At 42.7% G+C, this 18,544-nt stretch overlaps 1 protein-coding gene across 3 annotated transcripts in view; it reads left to right on the top strand.

The window, feature by feature from the left end:
* MAK (male germ cell associated kinase) overlaps positions 1 to 18,544 on the top strand; it is a 49,290-nt gene that overhangs the window by 24,419 nt on the left and 6,327 nt on the right. For all 3 annotated transcript variants that reach the window (XM_066579360.1, XM_066579358.1, XM_066579359.1), the window contains exons 6-11: positions 3,187 to 3,319; positions 4,917 to 5,088; positions 10,411 to 10,578; positions 12,035 to 12,328; positions 15,886 to 16,067; positions 17,596 to 17,723. In XM_066579360.1, coding sequence (XP_066435457.1) covers positions 3,187 to 3,319; positions 4,917 to 5,088; positions 10,411 to 10,578; positions 12,035 to 12,328; positions 15,886 to 16,067; positions 17,596 to 17,723 — 1,077 coding nt within the window. The remainder of the gene's footprint in view (positions 1 to 3,186; positions 3,320 to 4,916; positions 5,089 to 10,410; positions 10,579 to 12,034; positions 12,329 to 15,885; positions 16,068 to 17,595; positions 17,724 to 18,544) is intronic.

Genomic DNA, 18,544 nt, shown 5'->3' with positions numbered 1-18,544 from the left:
TATTTTATACTTTACCGGTTCGCCTTTTGGCATTGCATAGAATGCCTAGGATATGTGTGAGATATTCATTATTTCATACTGTGACATTCCATTTCTAGCCTTCTATAGATTGCCTAGGCAATCTGTACAATGACGCATTTCACATATATGTAATCAGAGCCTGAGTATTGTTGCTGCCACTGTCCACAGTCTACCTTTTATGAAAAGAGACCAATTGTAATAGCTGGCTGCACAAATATGGTGAGTTCAGTGTAATCCAATGGCCTGCACAGTCTTCAGTTTGTAGAGACCTGCCATGTATGTGCAGTAACAGTGCAGTGCTATCATGTAACATAACAGAACCTCTATACCAGGGGTGTCAAACCTATATTCACTGATGGCCACATCAGCTTTATGGTTGCCTTCAAATGGCCGATTTGTAATTATTTGTAAATATAGTAAGGGTTCATTCACATGAGCATATTTGCGCAGTGTATTACATGTGCAATTTTTGCGCACCTAATTTGCAATGAATAGAACCTATTGATTTTAATGGGTTCATTGACATGAGTGTATATTTTCACACGATGTGCAGTCACAGGAAAAAATACGCGGCATCATCTATTTTAATGCACATTACGCATTGCAATATACCATTGAAGTGAATGGGCGGGCGCAAATGCATAGCAAACCTGTGTATTCACTGCGTATTTGCGCACCATTTCAATGAGCTTGTCTGCATTCCTTTTTGCGTGCGCAAATAGCAATGTATTTTTACGACCAAAATGTGCTTATGCCCGTATGAACGAGGCCTAATAGTGACCCCCATAGTGGCCTCAGTAGTAATAATGACTCCTATAGTGGCCACAGTAGTAATAATGACTCCTATAGTGGCCACAGTACTAACAGTGCCCCCATAGTTTCCCCAGTAGTGATAGTGATCTCTATAGTGGCCCCAGTAGTGATAGTGATCCCCATAATGGCCCCAGGAGTGATGGTGATCCCTATAGTGGCCCCAGGAGTGTTAGTGATCCCCATAGTGGCCCCAGGAGTGTTAGTGATCCCGATAGTGGCCCCAGTTGTGATAGTGATCCCTATAGTGGCCCCAGTAGTGATAGTGATCCCCATAGTGGCCCCAGTAGTGATAGTGATCCCCATAGTGGCCCCAGTAGTGATAGTGATCCCCATAGTGGCCCCAGTAGTGATAGTGATCCCCATAGTGACCCCAGTAGTGATAGTGATCCCCATAGTGGCCCCAGTAGTGAAAGTGATCCCCTATAGTGGCCCCAGTAGTGTTAGTGATCCCCTATAGTGGCCCCAGTAGTGTTAGTGATCCCCTATAGTGGCCCCAGTAGTGTTAGTGATCCCCTATAGTGGCCCCAGTAGTGTTAGTGATCCCCTATAGTGGCCCCAGTAGTGTTAGTGATCCCCTATAGTGGCCCCAGCAGTAATAGTGGCCCCAGTAGTAATAATGACCCCCATTGTGGTCCCAGTAGTAATAGTAACCACCATACTGGCCACAGTAGTAAGTGATCCCTACAATTATGAGCGCCGGCCGCTACACAGGGATCAGAGCAGCGCTTATGCTCCGACCTCAGTGTATCCTGGCGGGAGCTGCCTTGTTAAGCCCTTTAAAGTTTAATGCATGACCAGCGGGTGACATAAAATGAGGTGGCGGGTTGAATTCGACCTGTGGGCCTTGTGTCTGACGTGTGCTCTATACTGTATGTTCCTAGCATTTTACTGAATCCACATGACAATGACATTGAGCTCATACTCAATACTACAAGTGTATGTAATATAGGAGCCACTGAGAGTATATCATGATCTGTACTCCATGCTCATCATCTCACACACCCACATGTATTCGTGAATCTGGAGACACAACATGGAAATGGTATCAAGTGTCCTTGAATTAAATCCTCTTTTCTTTCCATTTCTCTTTGTTCTGTTTTCTTTGCTTTCCTTCTTCTGCATCCTGCCAGGGAGAATAAGATGTTTACTGAGAATGAAATAAGGAACATTATGTTTCAGGTGCTTTCTGGGTTAGCCTTTATACACAAGCATGGTAAGCTTTTTTTATTGGCACCCTGCTTTTGCTTTATTTGCCCAACTATCATAATGGTTGATTTTACAAACCAATATAAACTGTACCATTATACATCCTACCGCCTGCCTCATCCTGCCGGTCTGTCTTGTACAGTCAGCACCTTCCCCATTTATGTGATGAATGTTACATACACTAAAAATGTGATTGCTGACCTCAGGGGGCCACAGCTGCACAGGTGGCATGATACATTCATATATCTATAGAGCTTCAGAAATGTAACTTCTTTATCCCCCTCATCCATTTTATACAGACCATCTTCTTTAACCCTTTCCAATTCAATTTCCCTGCCACTCGCACACTCCCCAGCTCGTATTTATTTTGGTGGGAAAGGGCATTGTATATTCCTTGGAACTATTCAACATAAACACATAAAAATGAGCTGTCATGATTATTTTATTAGCAATTTTTTGAACATTAACCCTTTGCAATCCAATTTTGGGATTCAGGGTTTTCTAGGGGTATTTCTCTTTCTGCCATTATACAATGGCGCCATCTGCTGGCTAGAGCCAGTACTGCGGTATAGGACATGCTGGAGAGGCTCCCGACAACAGAGTGGCCAGTAATATACAGTAAGAATACCCTGCCGGACGTCTTCCAACATTGAAGCTGTGCAGCCTTCAATCAGGATGTCTTCAGATGTCAGACAGTGGATTGGAAAGGGTTAAATGTGATTGTCGGAGCTCTGTCCTGCATAGTGTTAGAAAGACGAGTCAGACCTCGCCCGACATTGACACTGGATTAGAAAGGGTTAAACATAAACCCCTCAGGGACCTCATGTCTTCATATTTTGAGCAAAAATGTCCCCCGATGTTTTACCCCATGTTAAAAAAAAATCTGTTACCATAAAACCTGCTTAAGCAGCAGTAAGTACTTTTATTAAAGCACTGTAGTCTTTTAATGTAATTTCCCATATTTTGACCCGATATTTTGCTTTGCCTATGGAAAATGTATTCTCTCCTGAGTGCCCATACGTTTATCGCTGATAGCTGTACTATATAACACTTCATATTGTCACTGATCCGTATATCTAATTTATTATCCACTGATTCTAGACGTAAAATGATGTAACTGACATCTTTCTCCTAAACCTAAATTAGGGTTTTTTCATCGAGATATGAAGCCAGAAAACCTCCTTTGCATGGGTCCTGAGCTGGTAAAGATTGCTGATTTTGGATTGGTTCGGGAGCTGCGATCTCAACCACCCTATACAGATTATGTTTCTACTCGGTGGTATGTTCTACATACTTTACTTCAAAGTGGCAAATGAGGTTTAACACTGATAAATGTGAGGTTCTGCACATGGGCAGCGGAAATATATGTCACCATTACACACTAAATGGGAAACCACTGGTGAACACTGACATGGAGAAGGACTTGGGGGTTTTAGTTGACTGTAAACCAGTGTCAGACAGCTCCTGCCAAGGTAAAGACGATCATGGGGTGCATCAAAAGAGGTATAGGGGGACATGACAAGAACATTGTTGTTCCTCTTGGTCAGACCACACATGGAATATTGTGGACAGTTTTGGGCACCGGTACTCAAAAAGGACATATCAGAGCCTGAGTGGGTACAAAGGTGGGAAACTAAAGTAATAAACGGAATCAGCGGACTACAATTCACAGAGAGGTTATCAAAATTGGGGTTATTTAGTTGAGAAAAAAGATGGCTGAGAAACGACCTAATAACTATGTATAAATATATCTATTAATACCCAGGACTGTGACTGCAACCAGGGGGCGCCCTCTACATCTAGAGGAAAGAAGGTTTCTACACAACATAGAAGGGGTTCTTTACTGTAAGAGCAGTGAGACTATGGAACTCTCTGCCTAAGACTGTGGTGATGGAGAACTTGATAACAGACTACAAGAAGGGCCTGGATGACTTTCTTGAGTGATACAATATTATATGTTGTAGTCAATAATTACTTCAGAAGGGTTGTTGATTTGGGGATTATTCTGATTGCAGATTGGGAAGGGATTTTTTTCCTTAAATGGGGAATATTGGTTTCTACCTGATAGTTTTTTTGTGTTGCGTTCTTCTTCATCAACATTTGGGGGTAATAGGCTGAACTGGATGGACACGTGGTTTTTCGGTCTAACATACTTTGTTACTGTTTATTGCAATCATTCATAGACTCTACTGCAAACATAAAAAAAGAGTACGGAATCCACATTTACATTAGTCTGTTTAGCTGTGCTACTGTAAATCTTGTATTTGCTTAAAGGGGTATTACCATCTTGGCTTTTCATGGCCAAGATCGGAAAACCTGGCCTCTCTGTTCTGACCACCTGTCGGAAAGAGCTGACAGCTTAGGGCAGCGCTGTTTCCGTAGCTCTCATTGAATTGAATGGGAGTTATGGAAACAGCAAATTGTGCTTTGCTACATTTGTTTCCATAGCTGCCATTGACTTCAATGAGTTATGGAAACAGTTTTTTCCGTAGGTCGGTAGCCATGGAAGTGGTTTCCCATCTCGGCTATGAAAAGCTGAGATGGGAATACCCCATTAGGGGCTCATGCCTGTGGCATTGTTAGTATAGGCATACACATGGCAGATTGGTAGATTTGATCCCTTTATATTGAAAGAACAGTACTCTACATTGAAAATCTGCAATAGGAAATTCACATTCTGCGGATTTTAAATTCTGGAGCGCAGGTCAATTTCCTTGTGGAAAAAGTTTGCAGCGTGTGGATGAGATTTGTTCAGATCCACATGGAAAATCCACAGTATTCTGAGTAGGTGTGCACCTACAGTAACCTCATATCACAGAGCTGCGGCACGCCGTGTGCTGATGTATGGCGAATGTCATAGACTTTGTTTTTTCCAGGTACAGAGCCCCTGAAGTGTTACTGAGGTCCTTGATGTACAGCTCTCCGATAGACATATGGGCGGTGGGCAGCATTATGGCCGAGTTGTATACACTTAGACCACTTTTCCCAGGTACAAGTGAGGTGGATGAAATCTTCAAAATTTGCCAGGTTCTCGGTACACCCAAAAAGGTAAGTGGGTTTATTTTGTTTTATCATTAAATGAATATAATAACAAAACATAAGCTGCCGATGGTTTAACATCACAGCTGATATCGGCTTAACCTATTCAAGACCAAGGGTCATTAAAGGGGTTGTCTGAGTATGAGAGTTTTTTTTAAATGGCTGGGCGTGTTATACAATAACAAAAGAATCGGTATTTACCTCTTCTACCCCCCAAAAGAAAGCTGAGCAAGTCCAGGGAATCTCCCGCTGTCAGTGCTGGTCGGAGGTCAGCAGAAAACAAGGGATCCTAGGCATTGCTGATAGTAGTGGAATAATGGTCGGAGAAGATGAAGAACAAGGCCCAGGCACAATTACATGTTTCAGCACTAGACGGACATCTTCATCAGACTACTCAGATGATGAAGGCGTGATTCAGACACTGAAACATGTGGCTGTGCTTGAATGAATCAACCTTGCTCTCGCCTTCTTGGACTATTCTTCTTCTATAAGCAGTGCCTGGGGTCCCTAATTTTCATCTGTCGTCAGACTTGACAGACTTCTAAATCCTGTGCTTCAGCCAAGCACTCCTGCAACACCAGGGCTGCACACCGCTTCCCCAGCAAATCTGAGGAAGTCATTTTTAACGTGTCATACTGCTGGTTTTCTTAACCCTTTCCAATCCACTATCTGACGTCTGAAGTCATTCTGATTGAAGCCTGTGCAGCTCCAATGTCGGAAGACGTCCGGCAGGGTATTCTTACTGTATATTTCTGGCCACTCTGTTGTCAGGGGCCTCTCTGGCATGTCACATACTGCAGTACTGGCCCTAGCCAGCAGATGGCACCATTGTAAAATGGCGGAAAGAGACAAACCCCTAGGAAAACCTGAATCCAAAATTGGATTGCAAAGGGTTAAGGGAAAGTTTGTTTTACTTCTTGACTTCACAACATCTTCTTTCTGCTTGAGCTTGCACAATAAGTCTACTAGAGATAACCCCTTGGCACCTCACCACATTCCTCCAGGTCCATGACATAGCATCCTTGGGCCGGAGCACCAGTTTATCTTTCATGCATGAGTATTCTCTCTACCAGACTCCTTTCATGTGGTTTTTAGCCGGACAGAGAGGCGCTCTGCCTTCAGCTTTTTATCCCTCATATAGCACGTTGTGGCATTGGACAGTGGCATGCTTATAGGTCATCTATTTTATCCATAGTGTATGATAAATCTGCTCCCGCTCTGGATGGTGAGGAGCTTTGCTTTTTTTTAATTTTAGGCTGTTTCTTTTTATAGGTGGGAGAAAAGGGATCACTTTTAATTTTGAGAACCTAGTTTTTACATTGGGCACCATTTTTGCCATTTTAGTAACAAACATATAATTATTTTCCTTCTTCGTCACATTAGGAAGGTCAGCGGATCGCAGGACAGCTTGATCCACAGAATTGTTGTGCTCAGTCAAAAGTAATTAGCCAATAAACTGATGACTTAAATATACCAATTGCAGACTCAAAGGGGTTAAAGAGATTGTCTCATTAGAGACAGCCCCTTTAGAAACATGGCCACCAGAGGTGATCAGCTGATTGTCCTGGATCGTGATCCTGGCAGCACTGCAAAACAGATAATCTTGCCAGAGCAGGCGGCTGCCAGCCAGGCATTTGGAAGCGTGGTATTCTATTTTCGCCATTCAGATTACTGGCATCCACATAATACAAGAATGGAAGCCATATGGAGTGACTTTCCATTCTGCCCCAAGGGGGGGCTTCTGGGCCTTTACAATATTGATATACTCTGACTGAGCATACGGACAGGAGTTGTCTTAATAAATCAACTCCTTTAATATGTTGAGTAACTACATAGATACTTTAATTTACTTATCATGTAACTTGATGTCTGTAGAATACAATGCATTTAGACCCTTTCACTTTTTTTACATTTTGTTATGTTGTGGTTTTGTGGAAATAAAAAAAAAATCAAGTTTTCCTCCATCATTCTGCACTCAATACCCCATAATGACAAAGGGAAAACAGCATGTTAGAAATCTTTCTATTTTTTTAATGAAAAACTAACATTTTGCATTGACATAAGTGCTCACACCCTGTACTCCGTATTAGTTGAAGCAGCTTTGGCAGGGATTACAGCCTCCAGTTTTCTCGGGTCCGGTGCTACAAGGTTTGCCCACTTGGATTTGGGGATTTTCTGCCATTCTTCTCTGCAGATCCTCTCAAGCCCTATCAGGGACAGACATTTTCAGGTCTCTCTAGAGATGTTCCATTGGGTACAAGTTAGGGCTCTGGCTGGGCCACTCAAGGACATTCACAGAGTTGTCCCTTAGCCACTTGTATTGTCCTGGCTGTGTGCTTAGGGTCATTGCCTTGTTGGAAGGTGAACGTTCTGCCCAGCCGAGGTCCGTTGCGCTCTGGATTGGGTTTTTATTAAGAATATCTCTGTACTTTGCTGCATTCAGCTTTTCATCAACCCTGACCGGTCTCCCTGTCCCAGCTGCTGACCAGCACTCCCACAGTGTGATGCTTTCTGAGGAGAGGCTTCTTTCTGGCCACTTTACTATAAAGCCCAGATTGGTGGAGGCTGAAGTGATGGTTGACCTGCAAGTTTCTCCCATCTGCACACGGGATCTTTGGAGCTCAGACAAAGCGACCATTAGGTTCTTGGTCATCTCTTTTACCAAGGCTCTTCTCCCCTGATGATTTAGTTTAGTGGGTTGGCAGCTGTAGGAAGAGTCCTGGTTGTGCCAAACTATTTCTATGAAGAATTATCGAGGCCACTAGGCTCTTAGGAACTTTCAGTGCAGCAGAACATTTTTTTGTAATCTTCTCCAGATCTGAGCCTCCACACAATCCAATCTCTGAGCTCTACAGGCAGTTATTTCCTCCTCATGGCTTGGTTTTGGCTCTGATATGCATTGTGAGCTGTGAGACCTTATATAGACAGCGGTGTAGTATTTTAAAATTATGACCAATCAACTGAACTTCTCACAGGTGACTCCATTCAAGGTGTAGAAACATCTTGATCAAGAGAAATGGGAGGCCCCTAGAGCTAAATTTTCAAGTGTCATACCAAAGGATCTGTATACTCATGTCAATGCAAAATGTTAGTTTTTAATTTACAAAGATTTCTAACCATCTGTTTTCATTTTGTCATTATGGGGTATTGATTGCAGAACGATGGGGAAAAACTTTTTGTTTTTAATTTGCACAATGCCACAACATAACAAAATGTAAAAAAGTGAAAGGACGTGAAGACTTTCCAAATGCATTGTATATTTCCTTCTATTGTCAGTAAAGGCGAATTCACAGAGCCGTATGAGAAAAATGTTTATATGAATTGAACCATTTATTATTGTTGGGTCCGTGTGCAGGCAATGTTGCACTAATTGTAGACTAAAGGCTATTTACACACAAAGATAATCTTTCAAAAGATTGAAAGTTTTAGCGATCTTTTTGCATAAAATGTTAATGGACACAAATGTCCATTAACACTTTATCATTTTCATTTGCATGAAAATGGGCCTCCCTGAGCTGTTTGCAGAGCTCAGCATATGACTAATCACACGCCCAGCTGTGCACACAGCTGTATTGTTCTCATTGGGGCCCTAGGCAGTATACAATGTAATCTCCCAGCTCCCATGGAGAACACAGCATGCAGTCTGTTGAGAGATACTTTATCTCTCTGTGGCTGAACGATGGATTTTAAGTTCACCTTAAAATCATTGTTCAGACGAAAAGTGTACGATGCCCACGTTTACACGTAACATTTATCGCTGCTTTTCAGTCATTTGAACGAATTTTGAGAGATAATCGGTACGTGTAAATGGGTCTTTAGATACTACAGTGATTGATGGGCATTAGCCGTAATGCTGGAATCACACATGCAGTTTTTGTAGTACTTCCTGATGTAATAGTTTGAGCCAAATAGAAGTGGATACAAAAGAGAGAACTGTCAGTCTTTCGTTTAGGCTGCATTCATATTGGATGGTTGAGGTGCAATTAGAACTGATGCAAAACCGCATGCAGTTATACGGTAATCCTATAACCGTGACAAGACCACATGTGGAATTTTTTAATGCAGTTTAATGCACCTCAACCACTGCATTTAAATACATACTAAGGCCGGTGACACACCACCATATTTTGACTGTTTTTGCATCTGTAATGCAAATGTTTGTGCTGGCCCGACCACAGTTCTCCTGACCCGAAATACAAGCATCATAGATTCCTATGATGCTCAGAGGTTGTGACAAGAGACCCGCGGTCAGGCCGGTACATGTCATGTCTGTATTACGGACGCAAAAATGCAGTCAAAATACGGTGATGTGTCACCGGCCTTACAGTTTCCATTCTCTTTGGAGCCATTACCAGGTTAGGCTAAATTGAAAACTGCAATTGTGATTCCAGCCTTATGTCATCAGTACATGGCCATACTTAGGCTACATACTAAATCCATATTAAAGAGCTCTTGAATGGGGAAACCACTATATTAAAAGGGTTTTCTGAGACTTAAAAAAAAGTTTTAGTTTCTAAGAAATGTATAAAGTAAAGAAATATCACATACTCACCTGCTACAGTAATACCCTGTCCAGGGCTGAAGCCCCGGTACCAAGAAGAGCAGGAGGGCGGTCAAGTGCTATACATTCGAAACTTGACTGCTCATCCAATCACAGGCTTCAGCAGTAATGGAAAATTCCCAGCTGAAGCCTGTGATTGGCTGAGTGGTCACATGCACAATGAACAGCACGTGACTGCCTGATGGCTTCTTTTGGGTTCTGAGCAGTGGACATATATACACTAATTGGCTCTTCAGGCTGTTTATATGGATAGGCTAAGTGTGTCCTAAGGCTTCTCTGGACCCGACGAGTTCCAACAGAGTGTCCTTTGTTGCATACACCCAGCCAGTACGCGTCAGCATACCTTTTTTAATGAAAAGTGTAAACATCCCACAGAAGAATCCAAAATATGATGTGGCATGCATTATTTTTGCAACAGGAGTCAATGGACAACATAATATAGCTGAATGCCCTACAGATGTAATGTCTAGGCCATATGTTATGTTTCTACACATTTATATCTAAGAAATTCATGGCATATCAACAGGACATCCGTGTAAAGATTGGGGTTCCCCAGTGTGCTTGGCTGTATCGTAACTTCCACAGAAGTGTAATGAGAGAGCTGCGCACGTGCATGGCCACCAAGCGGGAAGGGACACCCTTGTTCTCAGCATTGGTGTCTGCCTATCCCGGGTCTGAGATCGGAATACTCTTTTAAGCAAACATAAAAGCTACAAAATGACCATATATGATGCAAGCCTTTTAGATAACTCATTCTTCTTGCACCCTAGAGCGATTGGTCTGAAGGTTACCAGCTTGCAGCTGCCATGAATTTCCGCTTCCCTCAATGTGTACCTATAAACTTGAAAACTCTCATCCCAAATGCGAGTGATGAAGCAATAACTTTTATGAGAGACATGCTGCAATGGGATCCCAAGAAACGTCCCACAGCCAGTCAGGTACGGAGCTGCCACTTTGTATTTCGTTTTATGAAAATTCTGTTCTAAACATATGTATTGCGATTCCTTAGATCCATGCTGTTGAAGCAGTTGGTATTTAGAAGAAGAGTGGCTCAGCATGTTGAGAAATATTGCTAGCTTTCAGACTCCCTGCTGGCGCTGTTTTTCTGTTATAGATTAAAGGGATGGGCCAGTTACATGTTGGCATTTTACAATTATGTCCAAATCAGTTAACACAATAAAACAAGGTGTTCTTACTCATCCTCAGCACCCGTGATACAGCCCGGCAATTCTCCTGGTGTCTGCTGACAGCGGACGTCATGTGACTGCTGCCTTCCATTCAGAGACCATAGCATTACCATTCGAAACTCGTGGCATCACGTTGTCCAGGATATGAGCGTATATGCCAGGAGATTGGGCGATGACACTGCAGCCTCTGATTGGCAGGTGGTGGTCACATGATTTCCGCTGTCAACAGACACCGGGATAATCGTGGGGCTGCGGAGCTGGAGCATGGGTGCTGAGGATGGGTAAGTAAGTACCCTTTATTTATTTATTTTTTTGTTTTAACTTATTTGGACCAACCACTTAGGCCCATGTATGCTGGATAGGTGCAGTGGAGCTCAGTATGAGCTAGCTGAACACTGTTAGAAGTGTAGTAACCACATGGAATCTGATTTGGTTTATCACATCTGTGGCCATATTGGTATGAAACAAGACTTTTATATTTCGAACTGTGGTACCTGGTCTGGACCGGGTTGTTTAACATTCAACATAGAAAATGCACAAAAGAAAAATTGTGAAAAAAAAATCCCAGAAATTCTTCCCTTTTTTGCTATCAAAACTGAGAAATATATAAAGTCTCAGGAGATCAGTCATCTCAGAAGCCTGTGTCTGGCTGAAAGGCAACAGCTGTAGAAGACGCTTCCCCCTCCCATTGTCTGCATAGGAGACAACTAATGTTTAGTGCCACCTCTTTACTAACTCAAAAAGCCCAGCCATCTGCCAGGCGGAATCGGGAGGAGAGTAAGGGTCTAATTTAGACGAGCCGATTCTCGTTTAGTCATTGGCTCACGTTTAGACCGAACGATTATTGTTCGCTCGTTTGAACGATGATCGTTCTGTCTAAGAGCACCCTAACAGCTGTAATGCAAAAACATCTTGTAGACTGAGCAATGGTGTGAGAAAGCACATTGTGTGTCTACTTTTCACATTCATTTTTAGGTAGACTGACCTTTTTGGAAGCTTTTTGCATGCATCTATTTTACTTCTTTCTATTAAACATGCAATCCATTTATTTATTATTTCATTGTAAGGTTGTTATTTTAGTCTATTTTTCTAAGAACTCCAAAAATCCATTGATATTGTAGCGTACGGGAAATAAACCCCCATAGAAAGGTTTGAATAATGGATAGAAATAAAAGGAAGTTTGTCATTCTTTTGTTTGCTCATCAAGGCTTTGAGATACCCTTATTTTCAAGTTGGACAAGCACTAGGACCTCCAGCGCAAGCGGATCAGAAAAAGCTCTCCGATAAACCAATGCAATCCAATGGACCACAGCCATTATTGGAGATGAAGAAGAAATCCTCTCCTCCAGCTGAAGCACCAGAGAAGATATTACCAAGCGACTCACCTGCCTTTCACAGACCGCTGCAGCAAATACAGCTGCCACAAAACACCGCTAACAACCAGCCGCTGTCTAAAATGCCCCAAGCAGGACTTCCCAACATCAGCAAAACCATTTCTCCAGTAAGTGACTTTGGTGGAATGTGATTATTGACTCACGATAGTTCAAGAGCTCGTTCCCAAAACCAGTTCAGTCCATTTTGCAGAGTTTACAGAAGAACAAAAAACTGTAATGACAAATCTGTGGCTGCTTTCACACCTGCGTTAGGGTCAGTTCTGCTTTCACACCTGCGTTAGGGTCAGTTCTGCTTTAACACCTGCGTTAGGGACAGTTAAGAGTTTCTGTCTGTCTGCTCTGTTTCTGGAGGAGACAAACTGAAATCAAATTGAAAAAAAAGGCATGTTTTTTTCCCCCCCATTGATTTCAATGGTGTTTCAAAAATATGGAAAGCAAACGGAAAAGCTTCCATTCTGTCAGGTTTCCATTTTTTTGGACAGAATAATTACGCCGCAGACTGCAATATTTTTCCATCCAAAAAAAGACAAAAACCTGATGGAAGACTTTCCATTTTTTAAAAACTCCATTGAAATTATTGGGGGAAAATACCGTTTTTTTTTCAGTTTGATCTCAGTTTCTTCCAAAAGTAAAGCAGAGAGACGGGAAACCCTGAACTGACCCTAACGCCATTGTGAAAGCATCCCATGTGTATTCTGTGCTGTGCACGATTAGTAGTAGTACATATTACTGTATGTGGGTCTCTGTAGACTGCAAATACACACCCTGCAAAGTCAAGATTTTGTATTATTGAGCGCTAAAAGTTCCAATTTTAACCGGAATAAGGCAAGTCCGAGGATTGAACTTGTTTTGTGGGGGTAAAATATGTAACCATTATTCAGAACCAAGGAATACATTTTCACCTACCCTGGTTAGTGTCTCAAAACTGATCAGTAAGTTGTCAGTGCCATGTATATTTAAGGCTATGTACACCTTTGCACTTTTTAAAATCAATGTATTTTTTGGAAGTGAAGAATTTTTGTAATTGTTTTTGATTAACGATTTCTGATTGTTTAATTTTTATGCTTGTATTGTTTCCCAAGGTACTGCAGACTGAAGGACTGAAATGTTAGCAAATTCCGTCAGTCAGAGTAAAATGACAGGTTGTTTCTCAGCTTCTCCCCTAGCATGCTCCCCTGTCAGGTCAGGATGACAGAGAGCAGAGAAAACAACTACGGTATTACAGCGGGCTGTATGGCAGTTTTGGGGGATAGTAGAGGAGATCAGGAGCTTTTATGAACAGTGAGGGGAAAGGGGACCAGCAGTTGCTCAGAGAGAGAATGAGTAGATGAAGGGATAGCTGTGTAGTATTGAGTGGGCACGGCTATGCTACACAGCCTCTGAAAGAGGAGAGGGGAGGGGGAGCTGAGCTTGTGTGCATTCATTAGAAAAATCAGCTGATTAGTGCTGGGAACACCGGAAGCCAGTAATTTGAATGTAGGAGATCCTACAAATCTGTATGAGGCTTTTTAAATGCATGATAAGGAAAACTTAATGCAAAAAAACTAAACATATAAGTGCATAATTTTTCTCTGCAGGGACTAAGATACCGTATGTGTGTATTGATTTTTCCTGTACAAAGGTTTTCATAGCCTTTAACCTTGTTTTCTAATAATATGCAATCATTAATCTAAACCGAGGAACATAGTACTTATTATTTCATCAGAATGTGGACTCGTTTTCACAACAGATAGCGTTGTCTTTTCTCTGCTACACGAAATTCATTTCTGAAATGATTCTTTCTCCATTTGTTAGAGTAGCTTACAAGCCAAGTGTCTGTGAATGTAACTCCTTTTCTGCAAGTGAACTTGTTTTGGGAATGAGCTCTTATATTATAGACATAGATCAACAATGAATATTTTATCGCACCATTAGTGTAAAGCTGCTCATACACTTAAGTCAGGTCAACCAAACCAACAGTTTTGGACAGGATTGGCCAACAATCTCTTTGTGTATAGGAGTCCCTCTACTGTCCTACAATGGCAGATGTTAGCAGAAAGAGGAACTGATTGTATTAGCTTTCAGCACATGTGATCCTTTGATCTGTGGGGGACCAGCTGATGCTAGAGGTGTCTGGCAACATGCATGCTCAGCCATACCAAGTATGCCGGTTTACTAATAGCTTACCTCATGTGTATGACCAGCTTAAGACATACATTTATGTTCCCTTTCAAAAGGGAAGCATCATTGTGCAGAAATCTTCCAACATGTTGACAAGTATGTTTATCGTAATGTTCTTTATATAAGCCACTGGCAGCATTCCCCAGCTTCAAACGCATCTATTTCGCATAGCTGTTTGTGTGTGTAGTTAAAAACTTTATTTGCTACTGATGTGAATTAAAATAATGAACATAAAAAAAGTAGTTTATCATGGCGAGTAAAGTAAAACTACTGGGTTGTTATGCGCAAAAATTTGACATTTCGCCCGTTGCATCGCAACTACATTTTAATTAACCCTTTGCAATCCAAGTTTGGATTCAGGGTTTCCTAGAGGATTTTCTTTTTCTGCCATTATACAATAGCGCCGTCTGCTGGCTAGAGCCAGTATTGCGGTATTGGACATGCTGGAGAGGCCCTTGACAACAGAGCGGCCAGTAATATACAGTAAGAATACCCTGCCGGACATCTTCTGACATTGGAAGCTGTGCAGCCTTCAATCAGAATGTCTTTAGACGTCAGACAGTGGATTGGAAAGGGTTAAACCCCGCTTCAATAGGACCACCTGTATTCGGATAATAAAGGGAACTATACTAACCCCTCCGTGGCTGCCAGGCATTCAGCGCTGCTGCCCTGCTGTAACAGATGATGTCACAGGAAGTCAGTGGTCCACTACAGCCAATGAGAGGCTGCAGCGTCGCCGCTCGTTCTCTTGGTATCAACACTCACATCCTAAGCGCAATTATGCTAGGAGTTCAGGAGCGTAGCATTTGTATTCTGATTTTTTTTTTGTGAATTTGTCGAGAATGGTCGGTCCTAAAGAGCTAAAACCCAGTCTACAACTTTCTGGAGCGCCTGATTTACCCATGTGGACATTTTGGTGCAGATTCGTCCATTTGTTTGGCCATTGTGTTTGTATTCCAATTTTTTGTGAATTTGTTGGCAACGGAAGGTTCTAGAGAGCTGAAATCCAGTCTAAAACCTTCCAAATCGCCTGATTTACCTATGTGGCCACTTTAGTGCAGATTGGTCCAGTCCTTTGGCCGTTGTTTTTGTATTGCAATTTTTATTTCCGACTTTTTGTGAATTGGTTGCGAACGGTAGGTCCTAGAACCTGATCCAAGACCTTCGGAAGCGGCATATTTGGTGCTCATTGGTCCAGTCATTTGTCCATGCATAGAGATCAGACAGAAATTCATTCATACATATATATAATATTGGCCATATATAGTTCAGTTCTCACACAATTATTACAACAGAGCTTGGATTTCGGCTTCTGTTTCTGCAATGTGTTCTCGTGTACTTACCTGACAATAGCGCTATGTGGTAGCTGTAGGTATATACGCAGCCGTTGTCCATTTCCCGTTTCGTATGTTACCTATAATCCGCCTGCTGTAATGCCCTCATCTTGTTATTTGATCCATTGTACCAGCTAACCAAAGTCATTTCTTGTTTCTTCATAACATAGAAACCCGTAATGAACGCGCCACAGAATGCTGCCATTAATCTTAAACATGGAAGACGACGCTGGGGCCAGTCCGTTATGAAAGACAGCTGGGATGAATTTGATACAGACTTTGGTATCTCATTTTCTAAGAAGCCAAGCATGACTGTAGTCAAGGAGAACAAGAACGACGACTCTTTATACGGGTGAGGTTCTTATTAAAGTCATGACCGTGAACTGAATTAACTTAATACCTAAAGGTGGTTTCACACCTGCGATGGGGATTCCGTTTTCCTGCTCCAATCGGGGAATCGCTGTGGCCGAAAGGTTCCATCTCTCCAGAGTGGGGAAGTTCAGAGTTTTCTGTTACTCCCAAAAAGTTTTTACGGAGTGCCATTGTGCATTCTCGGTCACCACTTCATGCAAACTCCTTCTCACTGTGGTCGTGCAGCGGGCAGAGGTTTAGCAGTTGGTCAGTAGTACTGCAGGGATCTAACGTGTCTAACATCATTGCCCTTCCATTTCTTGTCTGGTGGTATGAGACTAGTTATAGAGGTATATGCAATTTCAACCTTTCATCATTATGTTGCTTTTCAGTGCAAGTTTCTTTCCCATTGAATGTCTTAAAATATCTTTACAGCAGTCAGTACTCTGCTATCCCGATAAAGGGCTCAAAACTCCAAAAGTTAAAGTATAACATGCTGGCTGTCTACAGCCACCTCTAGGGGGAGCATAAGAGCTAACTGCATACCGTTTTAATGTCAGGACTAGGGATGAGCGAACGTGTCCGTTACGGACACATCCGCACCCGGACACCGGCTTTGCCGAACACTGCAGTGTTCGCGCGTAAGTGTCCGGGTGCCGCCGGGGGGCGGGGAGATGCGCGGCGGCGCGGGCGGCAGTAGCGGGGAACAGGGGGGAGCCTTCTCTCTCTCCCTCTCCCCCCCACTCCCCGCCGCACCCCCCCGCGCTGCCACGGCGGCCCCCGAACTTTTTCGCCCGAACACTGAAGTGTTCGCAAAGTTCGGTGTTCGGGCGAAAAAGGGGCGGAGCCGAACGTGTTCGCTCATCTCTAGTCAGGACAAGAAGGTCTGGCTTATCATTGGCGTTCCAATTTCATCCACATGGTGTTACGATAGGGTTGAGGTCAGGCCTCTGTGCAGGACAGTCCAGTCCAGTCCTTCCACATAATACTCGTCAAACCATGTGCACCTGTGGCAGGACGTAAAGGGGTTGCCTGGTCGTAAACTATTGATGGCCTATCCGCAGGATAAGGCATCAGTACTAGACTAAACGGGGATCTGTCGCCCGGGCCCCTTGCCAATCAGCTGTTTGCCGGGTCGGTGCACTTGTGTACTGAACTGAATTCTGCATGAAGCAGACAGCTCCGTTCTTACAGTAGTGGCCAGGCTTGGTATTGCAGGCCAAGTTCCCATTGAACTTTAGCGTGGATCCGCATGCGCATTTAAGCCTGTCACTGAGCAAAATTTGCATTTGGAATTCCAACCCAGGAACTAAAAAGAAATGACGTCACCTCTTTTTATTTTGTGCATCGAAATTCTGCACGTGGATTTTGCCCTGTGACAGGGCAAATTCCGAGTGTGGATCTGCAACAAAAAGATGCGGTTTTTCTGGCAGAATTCATGAGGAAAATTCTGCGCTGAGTTCAACTGTGTTAACATACCCTTAGACAGTTGTGATAAATCTCACCCATAATATGTATGTTTTTTCCAGTTTCAAAGATTCAGTTTCCACTGGAGAATTAAATAAAGGACCATCAAATGTGGGTATGATAAGAGCGGACTCCGGACAAACCACATCTGCTAAGCAACACTATCTTAGACAGTCAAGATATCTACCAGGTAACTCATCACATGGCAACATGGCCAGGATCAGAACGGCCTAGTTTGGAAACCCAGAGTTCACTTAGTGGATCCCATTTAGACTTGCTTGATAGTGGAGAGGGTTTTATGTTTAGAACTTCTGGGGTCAGCTTTTCTTCAGTGCGGCTTCTCTATCCTTCAGTGTTACAAAATGCTCTAATAATGTCGCTAGAAGAACAAAACTTCTCTAGGCCCAGCTCTCCAGAAGTTACTGAATATCCTTCAGCGCAAAAAAAAACAAAAATTCTATATTGAAGATATTATTGTAACATAGTATGTTAGGCTGAAAGGAGACCATGTCTATCTAGTCAACCCGTTTCCCACCGCCCTTGTTGATCCAGAAGAAGAAAAAAAACCCAATGAGGCAGAAGCCAATTAGCCCATTTGGGGGAAAAAATTCTTTCCAACTCCAAAATGGCAGTCAGAACAATCCCTGGATCAATGTTAGAAAGTTCCAACCTGACTCCAAGACCCGGATCAACAACCCCTCTGGTTATTTAATGTCTGTTTCCTGTAATAGCATAGCACTCTAGAAAGACATCTAGTCCTCTCTTAAACTCTTCTACCAATTTTTCCATCACCACGTCCTCTGGCAGAGAGTTTCACAGTCTCATTGCTCTTACAGTAAAGAACCCCCTACTGTGTTGGTGATGAAACCTGCTTTCTTCAAGATGCCCTCTTGTTACCATCACAGTCCTGGGTATAAACAGATCATGGGAGAGATCCTTGTATTGTCCCCTCATGTATTTATACATTTATTTGGCCGCCCCTTAGCCGTATTTTTTCCAGAATAATCCCAA

Source organism: Eleutherodactylus coqui, chromosome 9 (genome assembly GCF_035609145.1).
Source record: "Eleutherodactylus coqui strain aEleCoq1 chromosome 9, aEleCoq1.hap1, whole genome shotgun sequence".
In the NCBI taxonomy this organism is placed as follows: Eukaryota; Metazoa; Chordata; class Amphibia; order Anura; family Eleutherodactylidae; genus Eleutherodactylus; species Eleutherodactylus coqui.
Note: the sequence above shows the minus strand (reverse complement) of the source record. Positions and strands in the feature narration are given on the sequence as shown.